The sequence below is a fragment of the Vigna umbellata genome, chromosome 7 (assembly GCF_029865625.1).
Source record: "Vigna umbellata cultivar VRB3 chromosome 7, Vumbellata_1.0, whole genome shotgun sequence".
NCBI lineage: Eukaryota > Viridiplantae > Streptophyta > Magnoliopsida > Fabales > Fabaceae > Vigna > Vigna umbellata.
Genome location: NC_142171.1, coordinates 11,978,682 through 11,989,524, shown reverse-complemented (window position 1 = coordinate 11,989,524; position 10,843 = coordinate 11,978,682). Strand labels below are relative to the sequence as shown.

Below are 10,843 nucleotides of genomic sequence, written 5' to 3'. Positions count from 1 at the left end.
TTTTACAAAAGAAAGGAGTTGCGTGTGAGTTGATTCCCAGCTTGTTAAAAGGGCAATTTTCCTAAATTCAGTATGGTTTTTTGCTTTTCCTTTCCCATGTCTTATTTTTGTTCCTCTTTCGCCAGTTTAACAATATGATAATTCGTGATAGTGACACAAGGGTTGATTGTGTGGTGTAAAAAAGAAGGGAAACAACTCAATTCATCTTGATATCGGCTTACCCACTTACTCAGTTAATGCTCAAGTATTCTCCAAAAGGAAGCTCCAGCTTCTGGTACAGTGGTTTAGTTTTTGCCATTGGATTTGGAATATGATCTACCCTATTGGAACCAAAATATCGTTTTCATTTTTTTATCAACTTCTCAGCCTTGATGCAGTGAGGTGAGATTAAGTGGTTGGGGAATCAGTACGTCGTAGTCCATACTCCGTAACCAATGAGCTTTGTAGATAGATCCTAGTAGGTATAACAAGTGGCGAGTGGAAGATGTCTATAGAGATGAGCACAACGAAGCTCAATTATGGGAGAATTCACTCGTCAGTGCCACCAGAGTGTAGTTCTTGTCCGTCTGTTCTTGGTCCCCTACCCCGTGAAACTCAGTGCCTCAAAATAACATTTTCTAGTATCCAGCTGGAAATTTTGTTTGTCAAGGGGATAATGTAACGAGGAAACAGAAAAACCATTGGCCTCTATTGAGATCGTAGTAATTGTTTTTGGTTGTTGGTGCTGCTAGTCGGTTGATAAATAACATTACTCCAAAAAGTTGAATTGGTCATTAAGCAGCACACAACTCTGGGCTACCATATATGCAAAATGTGGCAATAATTAATGACGGTTTAACCGTAAAGAGACCGACCATCCACTGTCACATTTTGTCTATTTGAAATCATTCACCTCAGGAGGATATTTCATTTAATTTCCCTGCTTCTTTGCAGTTCCAATATGTAAAATATAAATGTACTCGTGGTAAAGATTTGAAAATGAAAGGGATAATAATACCATTCTCAAGTTTCAACTAAGACTAGGGAATTCACGTTCATAGTCATATACACCATGCCATAGCAGATAAGTGAAGTTCCTAGTGTAAATAGTACACACCAATTGGTAGATTCTCGCCAAGCCAAATATGGAAAAAAAATCCCCAAAAGAACAAGAAGAAACCATAAACCATCAAATTAGTATGGGCTATTTGGTAACGATGTTCTTTGACTGCCCTGAAGTACTGTTTTCCTTTCCTTTTCCAGTTTCCCTCCCGTTTAACAGGGAAGGTTTCGCCAAGGCTGCTTTGCTTTCACTGTAGTTCATCTTGTTGAATTTGATTTTTTGATCATGGCCATTAAGTTTCTTTGTTTTGGAGGGCTGAACTCGAACCTGTACTTCCCAAGGACGTGCCGCGACCCAACGCTCTGTCCAGCTCCAACCCCAACTTTCTTTACCAAGGCTATAAGAAGCCTGACCAAAATACTGGCTACAGTTTGGCCTCCACTGCAATGTCACGTTCATATAAGAAGTCAAATATTGATTTTCTTTCAGTATGCTATGGATGAAGCGGGCAAAACAAGTTTTGTACCTGATGGGAAAAGGCATATGCCATGGCTCGTTCTCGTTTAATTGCTGCTTCCTCTCGCTGATGTAACCTGCAAAGTATCTCTTCCATGGTTTCAGAACCACTGCACCACTCCACCTGACATAAAAAAGGCATGTTTTATTAAATATTGAAAGGATATCAAAATTGACCTTTATAATGATAATAGTAACACTTTGGCAACAATTGAAATCAGGTAATCACAGGCTAAGCTACCTCAAGCTCCTGAATCTTAGCCTCAAGTTTTAACTGGTTTTCCAATTTCTTTTTCTTAATTCTGGCTTCTGTTATCATACAGATTCTTCGAGCTCTAATTTGTTCTTGTATTCTGCTCCATGAATGTATATAGTTCAGTGCGGTTGCTGTTTGCTCTCTGGCTAGGTGATCTTGAATTAAAGCTTCGAATTTCACTGCTCCCCTTAGATGATGTAATGTTCTTCTTGCCTGCATGGGAGGGTAGGGAGGAAGTTATCTATTTTCACTACTAAGTCAGCGTCATAATTTGCTTAAGATTTGAGAAGTATCTATCTTTAAATAATTGTAGAAGCATTATTTGCCGCCATTTTGGGGCATCTAAAGTGAAGCTCATAACCAGTAGGAAAAAACCCATTCTTAATACAGACATTATTTGTAGTAAGCAATTGGGTATAAATAACAGATGAAAGAAAACAAGAGTCGTGATGCCAGTAGTTGACTCAAGTAAATGAGTTTCCAAGTACTGTTGTAAAAGGCTGCAAAAGAGTAGCAGATAATGTCATCATATCCCTAGGACCCCTTCCGGTTCCGGAGCAGAGCATTCATTTGATTCTTTTCAGCAGTAAAAATTGAGAAGGAGAAGAAACGAAAAAGGCACGAGTAAAATATAAAATCAGTTATAAAGTTATTACAAAATAAATTATATTCTGCAGAAATTGGAACATAACAATACTGTCATTAAGTTTAAATATTTCCACTTTCAGTTTTTTAAGAAAGACATCACAAGTTTCATTGATAATGTACTACATTTTATGCAGTAGGTGAATCGAAATTGCACCACACATCACATTGGTAAGTTTAGAAGGCACCATTTAAAAAAAGAGTTAGCTGTTGGCTAGCAACATATCTATGATTCCAAGTTTAGAAGGCATTACTTAAAGATATTACTATTATTTTTACAGCAACAAGGGGAAAATGAAGCAAAATCTTCTAACCTTTGCAAACTTGGTTTATCATCAAGGAGATTGAAAACAGATCATTGTAAAGCAACGCAATGTGTGAACACTTGGATATCAGTGAGATAGATGCATTATGAATTTAGACCTTTTGTTTTCAGTTAATTGCTTTATTTAGCAAATTACTAAATGTCTCCGCTTACTTCACAATGAAAATTGTGATAAACATATGCCGGAATAAGCACACGACACATATATTGTACCATAAATGAACGGAATGCATTTTGAATCCTAGTAGCTGCCACATCGTCCATCAGTCTTGATGGAACTGTCCGATCCATCATCAAACCTTCATTGGGAATGCCACTTGACTCTTCACGACCACTTTGCTTCACGTTTGAACATTCATCTGAATTTTCATCAGTAGACTGTACCTATTCAGAAAGTGACAAGAGAACAAACACCGGCAGTGGATTGTATATCAAATTATCAGCTTTGAATTTCTCCTCAACTATAATCATTTTCTTAAAATTATATGGTTTACTTAAAAAGCCAATGAAATAGTACAAGTCAAAGGGAATAAGTAAAACTCAAAAATATTCAAATCTTCCCAAGTAATGTTAATGCTGAAAGAATATCTAACGAGAACCAGAGTAATGCTCTCCAAACTGTCAAAATGTTTAGGGTGTCTCATGCTTAGGGTTTAACTTGGCTGAGTTACAGATTTTAGAGGTCTCGGACTAATCAGTGTCTCTTGATAGGAAGGGATGAAAGCAAAACAGTTTGGCTTGTATAGCGGATACTGGGTAGTATTTGGAATAACAGTAAAAGGGTTGATCTTTTGGTGGGGAATATGAAAAATTGTTGTCTTAGGTGCTAGGAATCTTCTGTTATGACAATGTTTGCTTGTATTCTGTATATGGCACTTCTTGTATCAAATTCTTGTTCTTCTCTTTATATATATTAGTATTTGCTGATAGGAAAAAAAAAACACTAGAAATAACCTTTTCTTGTTTGGATTTCTTCGATTTCTTCAATTTGACTATTATCATAAACCATTTCTTCGCACCCATTCCTTTTTCTCAAGGAATTAAGAACAGGAAACAGCCAACTGCAAATCTGCATAACAAGTAATGTTCGAACAAATTTTCGTAAATCTCATGGATAAATAAATAAGCCATAGTTTTGTGAACGAGGAGACTGCACAGAAGATCATAGATTCTTTAAAGATTTATCATTTAGAAAAGTAATGTAAAAGACCAGTCAAATTTCCTAGAAGGGCAAGGGCTACCAGGAAATTTCTCATGTGACAATCTTATACCCCACCCTCCCTTTTCTTCCTATTTCACTTTGTTACGTGGTTTTCTTTGTATAAAACTTACAAAAGAAATTTCTCTGTTCATACTATTGTAACATAAGGTACTAGTCTTCGAATAAGCCAAAAACTATAGCACCATCTTATAAAGCTCACATTGTGCCTCTTCTAACACTAAGTATGCTATAACAGCAGTATATACTAAAACCTATCCAAATTATATTTTTCAAGTCATGTCATACAGATTTTGGTTTCCTTCAATTTCAAAAGCCAGAACGTACTGAAACCACACACCTCAATCAACTATGAACAGACATCATTATATATTGCGAATGAAAGGAAGTGGGACAACAGACAACAGAATCATTACAATGTCAAGGCAACAGACAACCAAACCCAACAAGCATAAAGTTTTGATGAACCAAGCAAGAGCCTAGAAGTGCGGAGATAAAGAATGTAAATGGGAAGGGACACATACCAGGTTGAGAGAAGAAAAGAGAGGCACAGAATGGGTTTGCTTGAAGAGGATGAAGAGTGGTGGTGGGTTGTAATGATAAGAGACGTGGTACATTGGAATACAGCACATTAAAAGAGAGAGAAAGAGTTGCATAAGAGTGTGTGACAACCCAACCACGATGAAGCAGATGTTTGATCTCTTTGGAAGTTTAGGAGTCTAGAGAAAGGTGAGGGAAGGTAGTAGTCATGTCCAGTTGTGTTTCTGAAAATGAAATACCATAATTAAATCATTGAAACAAAATTTAATCAAGTTCTAGGAAAAGATTGGTGTGTCACTCTGTTCATTAGACAACAAACTAAAATTACTTTTTTTCTAATGTCTAATGTCTATTTTAAAGAAAATTACGCATTATTACTATGGAAGTGACATGGAAGCTTTTTCACAATAACTTTTACGAGCCACGAAAGTCGTTTGATGAATTGAAATATACGATTTTCTTGATTTTGTCGTGCATAATAAATATATCGTCTTTGATATGTATGTATATTTATATTAAAAATAATATTCGTATTAGCTTTAATGTCTCAAACTCCTTGATATTTATGTATTTGTATTACATAATCATAGAGATGAACGAGAGAGATACGAAGGCCAAACTTAGAAATGAATATTTCTCTTTTCGTGTACTCAACCAAAAGCATAAAGGTTGAATATACAAGTTGTATACATGGTTATGGAACTAGTGAGTTAACTCATTAACTCGGTTGAGTTTGCTCATTAACTCGGTTGAGTTTACGAGTTAACTCAGTGTTTTTTAGTTAATTCATACTTGGATTTGACATAGGATCGGTATAATCAGTGGTGGAATCGATAGGTTAGTCTAAAATCACAAGCTTGCTTCTAATTTGGTGAGTTCGTGAAGAAATTTTTAAAACGTAAAATGAAATCTTTTTTAAGACTCACCAAACCAGGTTTTTTGTTTTAGGGTCAGTGATGAAGCTCATCTTCTTGGTTCCTCTCTTACGATTCTCTTACGCTGCTTTTGTTCTTGTGATTCATCTTCTTCATTCATTCTTGCAATCTCATACTCTTGCTTGTGGTGTCACTTGTGTCCTCGCTCGTCACTAGTACAAAAACACTATATAACGTTGGTGTTTTCGGCCTATCACATCGAATTTGCAGTCGACGTCATATCGGGAGACGTTAAATGGACGCCAAATTCGAAAAATTTGACATTAATAGACTTTATTTGACGTTGGACATAGAACAATCTGACGTCACACAAAGCAAATTGGCGTTGGATATTGCTCTATGTCCGACGTCAATTAATGTTTGTTACATTTATAACAGACGTTAATTGACTTCTGTTGTAAGAACAACAAACGTCATTTTATGGGTTTTTTTTTTAATTTTTTGTCAATATTTTCTTCCACTGAAACCATGAAAAATCAATATACAACACAAGAATACACCACAAAAATTTTCAGAATTTTAGAAGTAGTAACAACCAATACACATAAAAAATAAAAACTGAAACTAACCGTGAAGGTGAGGCAGTAGACAAGTGCCACTGTGAGGGTGAGGAGAAGACAACCACTGCTGAAGAGAGAAAAAAGAAAACTCAATGGTGCTCCAAATGGTGTTTATGCATGAAACTAATCGGTTAAAATGAAAGGAAATCATACATAAAGTTATTAATCAACAAACATTTATGTTAAGTGGAAGAAACATTACCTTTGGTGGTCGCCGAAGAGAACTCAACGGTGCTCCAAATGGTATCTATGCACGAAATTAATCGGTTAAAATGAAAGGAAATCATACATAAAGTCATCAATCAATGGACATTTTTGTTAAGTGGAAGAAACATTACCTTTGTGGTCAACCAATGGTAATGTTAAGTGGGTGCTCTGGCTTTCCAATGGCCGTTGTGAGTATGTCGTCCTGACCATGGCCAACCAATGAACCTTGAGTCAGTTTCTCAATTAACTCATGCACCACATAGTCAAGTTTAATCATAAATCACTTCATATTATCTATGGTTTTGTGTTTAGGGTTTGTGCTTACTATTTTCTCATATATTAATTAGATTTCTTGACCAACAACACGTATCATGTCTTATAAATGATCATTCATTCATTCGTCCACTAATTTATTTCTCGTGACGTTATAGGCTTGTGTAATACTTCTACATGCCAAGTACAAACTATATAACTCCTCACTATACCAAAGATGATGAATAGATGATAATAATCACTCACTTTGTCCAAATCCTAACATATTTGATTAAGACAATGAACAGAATGACAAAAATATGTCTCGTTCACAAAGATTGCATGTTCTTGAGCATATTGCAAGAACTCAAAAACTCAATTTTCATACTCTTCATCGATGTGGCGTTCATACATCCAACTTCAATCCATACTATGTTTATAACAAACTCTATCAATCTTTGTTTTTTTTAACTCTCACATGGTGAGACCCTATCCATTAAAAAAAACATTTTTCATAATTTGTTAACACATAAAAAGAACCCTATCATAAATTTGATAAAATTTTGGCAACATTTTGCATTGGTCTTTGAAGAACATGAAATGAAAGTGATCACTCATAACCACAATCAAGTATGCATCTAGAGAATAACACAAAATGGTCTCAACTAAAACTCTATCAAATTTATTCATAAACTTTAATGTACACATTATAACGAATTATGAAAAATAATGTTTAAAAATTGTTTGATCGAACAATTTGAGATTTAATACAAAGGATTAAAAATTTAATCATTTGTACTAAATCTCAAACGGGAACTAACATTCGCTCCATTTTTAAATAAAATTATAATAAATATCAGAAAAACTAAAATTATATAAAAATACAACATCTAATAAATCAAAAATTAATCAACATATAAACTAAAAAATTATTTAATCAATCACTTAATAATTAATTAAACATCCAATCAAACTAAATTTGATAGTATAAATATTCTACAAATTTAAATCAAACAAACATGTTAACAAAAACAAGAAAAAAAGTTGTGAGAAAAAAACTTCTCCAAACAAAGTTTATCAAATCCCTAAACAATTTGGCCAAGTTAAATAAAATAACGGAAAACATAATAGTGAAAATCACATGCAAATCAAGACATATCAAAACTTGTAATCACGTATATGAAATATTTATTCAATATTTAGTGTACTTGCACCATCGCTTGAAAATGACTTTTACATTGTATTTTTTAATGTTTTAAACACCATCAGACATCAACCATACTACAATGTGACGTCTAATTAGATATGATGTCAGTCCTCCTAGAATCTGACGTCTAATGGTAGATAAAAGGTTATGCTTAACTAGGTTCTTTTAATGTTTAAAACATTGTTAGACGTCGGATCTACTAAAATCTGATGTCTAAAGAGATGACATCGATCTTGGATTTTGACGTCAAGCTCTTCTAGAACATTTTCTTCCACCTGGATTTTTTAATGTTTGAAAAACATATGATATTGTCCCATCCAAATAAACATATAAAAGTGATATGACGTGGATATCTCCTAACTATTCGACGTCAAACTCTTCGAAAACATGACTTCTAGTTTACTTTTTTAAATAGTTTAAAAATCATGTGATATTGGTCTCCTATAAAAAAAAATTTCTAAATGTGATATGACGTTGGTCTTCTTAGTGTCTGACGTCATACTCTTCATTTTATTTACAAAAAGGCAACCGATATTTTTTATGTTAGTTTTTGTTTGAACAGATGTTGAATAGGAGATGTATAAGGCCATTTTGCACTAGTGTATAGTTGAAGGTGTTGATGGCTGTTTGAGGAAACGATGGATTAAGGCGAGGATGAGAAGGAACCCCTGTGCTGCGTGTGTGATGATAAGTGATGGAGGAGTAGATGAAAGATGCTAAAGATATTTGAATTTTGGGTCTTTGTGAGAGAAGATGAAGTTGAGTAAAGAATGAAGGTGTGATGAGTGTACAGATCTGTTAGTTGGGTGAATGATGGAAGATGAAGGTGGTTGGAGATAGAAATGGTGTGAGTGATGTTGTGTGAGTTTCCTGTGTTAGTGAATGGGTGGTAATGGACTTGAATTCTGAAGGGATCATATTAATGGAGACAAGTTCTGTGTGTGAGAGAAATTAGATTGATGTTATTTATTTTCCTAGTGAATATTTCTGCAAGATCCACTAGTGGTTGATAGGATGGCTCAATAGTGAAGCAGATAAAACACTCTTTTTAAGTTTCAAAACTTTTCTTTAGTACTAATATTTGTCTATTAAATTAATTAAAAAAATGTTTAAGAAAAAAAAAGGCCTTAAAATTTTGTTAGTACTAATATATTTTTATTAAATTAATTACAAAATTATTTATAAAAAATATTTCAAAAACAATTATTTTAGTACTCATATATTTCTTTAAATTAATTATAACTTGATGTTTGAGAATAAAAATTAATTAAAAAGTATGCGTTAATGTTTATTTGTATTAAAAATTATATATAATTGGTTAAACAAAATTTCAATAATTATCTTTATTATGTTATGATGAATTTTGATTTCGTATTTAGTGATCTCACTTCTTGTCTCTCTTTATTTTTATTTTTTTTTATTTTAGAGTGTTTCTTTAGGGTTTTGTCATATTCTATTTCTGGAATCTCATGTTATTTATGTATCAATTTTTTTTATCTCATTTCTAGTTAGTGTCTTTTTCTTTCTTTTTGTGTTGTTATTTTTATTATATTTATTGAATTTGTATTGGGATCAGAAATGCATTTCTTTTTTGCTGGTTTTGTTTTTAAATACTTTTTATGAGTTTTGAGAGTTTTTAATATATATTTTGATAAGAAGTTAGAATTTTGGCTTAGATTGAATTATAGATCTATATTAACTAGGTTAAGTTTAGCTTTTTATGGATAATAAAGATGAAATATATAATAAAATAAATAATAAAAACGAGTTAGAATGGAAAACAATGTGAAAATTAAATGAAACTAATTATGACAACTTAATAAATAGTTTGACATAAAAAAAACTTGAAAAACATATTTTAAATCATTCTTAAATTTGTTTTAGGTTTCTTAAATCTTTGAATCCCTCATTATAGATAATTAGTTTTGATTAGAGGTGTCATTTGAGCCCCTAGCCCATGGGTTGACCCTAACCCCTTCCAAAATCAAGCCCCAATTTTCTAGCCCACTTAATAGGGGGTTTTTTAAAAACCCCAACCCCTAAAGCCCCACATAAAGTGGGCTGGGGTAGGGTTAGGATGGGGCTAGCCCCCAAACTAAATTAATTCACTTTTAATGTTTTTTTAGTTATTTCTTTTATTTACTTTACAAGTTCAATAATTTTCAAAATTTACATGATATTTAATATCTTTTTAATTAAATATAAATGTATAAATATTGATTTTATAAAAACTTATTTAAAATAATTTTTTAATTATAAGTACATTTTAAATATATAATTTTATTATTTTGAAAAGTTAAAAAAAATTATTATTATTATTTTTATTTAAAAGAAAATGAAAAAAGTTTCAAAACAGAAATTATAAAAGTAACACAGTTGAAAATTCGATTTTTCAATAATCGAATTCTGATATTTATATAAATATTTGAAATATTAATTATGAATAGATTTTAAATTCAAATCTACTGATTGGATGAATTTTTAATATCGGTGTAAAATTTTTATTTTTTATAGTTTAACATATAAAATTCTTTTGTTGAATGTTTTGTATAGATATATATACATTAAAAAATTAAACCACAAAACTTTGTAAAGTTTAAAATTAATTTCACGTAATAAAAGAACTAACTTTTTAGTGAAAATCCTTGTTAGACAAAATTCTTATAAATATCATATATGTTAGTATACAAGATCTAGATGTAATCCTAGTGGTTATAAAATCAGATTTTTTTTTCTAACCTTTTAGATTAAATTAATATTTTAAAATCATACTTATCTTTATCCAACAAAGATCGTTTTTATTGAATTATTTATCATAATTGAGTCGATTGTAATAAAAAATAATTAAATAATAGATACAATATTTTTAAATAAATATAATGTTATAATTTATAATACTAAAATTAAAATTATTATTGTATTTAATTATTAACATATAAAATAAATAAAAATTATAATAATTATAATAATAAATAAATTACATCAATGTCTCTTAACAAGAAACTAATAAAAAAGACAAATTAATATAATATAAAATATATGAAAAAGACATAAAAATATATAAATTGATGTAAATGACTAAATTATACGTTTCATAAATTTTTTTTTAAAAGAATTATATAGCTTTGTAAATAATAAA

General features: G+C 31.5%; 1 protein-coding gene across 6 annotated transcripts; it reads right to left on the bottom strand.

Annotated features, from left to right (window-relative positions):
- Positions 1-968: 968 nt before the first annotated feature.
- On the bottom strand, positions 969-4,687 carry LOC148195142 (protein IQ-DOMAIN 10-like). 6 transcript variants are annotated; one of them, XM_088094250.1, is made up of 6 exons: positions 4,528-4,687; positions 3,739-3,853; positions 2,998-3,168; positions 1,800-2,027; positions 1,569-1,682; positions 969-1,483 (listed from the first exon to the last, which is right to left on the bottom strand). In XM_088094250.1, the coding sequence occupies exons 2-6, from the start codon at positions 3,805-3,807 to the stop codon at positions 1,184-1,186; spliced, it is 882 nt and encodes a 293-aa protein (XP_087950376.1). In that variant the 5' UTR covers positions 3,808-3,853; positions 4,528-4,687; the 3' UTR covers positions 969-1,183. The 6 variants fall into 6 exon arrangements, with proteins under 6 accessions (XP_087950376.1, XP_087950379.1, XP_087950377.1 ...); XM_088094253.1 differs by having other exon boundaries at positions 2,998-3,162; XM_088094251.1 differs by lacking the exon at positions 4,528-4,687 and adding an exon at positions 4,420-4,514.
- Positions 4,688-10,843: the final 6,156 nt, after the last annotated feature.

Bases quoted from the DNA above. Each gene is read 5' to 3' on its own strand.
- LOC148195142 (XM_088094250.1), bottom strand. From the start codon at position 3,807: ATGGGTGCGAAGAAATGGTTTATGATAATAGTCAAATTGAAGAAATCG. The intron at 2,028-2,997 runs GTACAATATATG...CCTCCCATGCAG, and splicing joins ATGCATTCCGTTCATTTATG to GCAAGAAGAACATTACATCA. The intron at 1,683-1,799 runs GTAGCTTAGCCT...TTTTTATGTCAG, and splicing joins CTAAGATTCAGGAGCTTGAG to GTGGAGTGGTGCAGTGGTTC.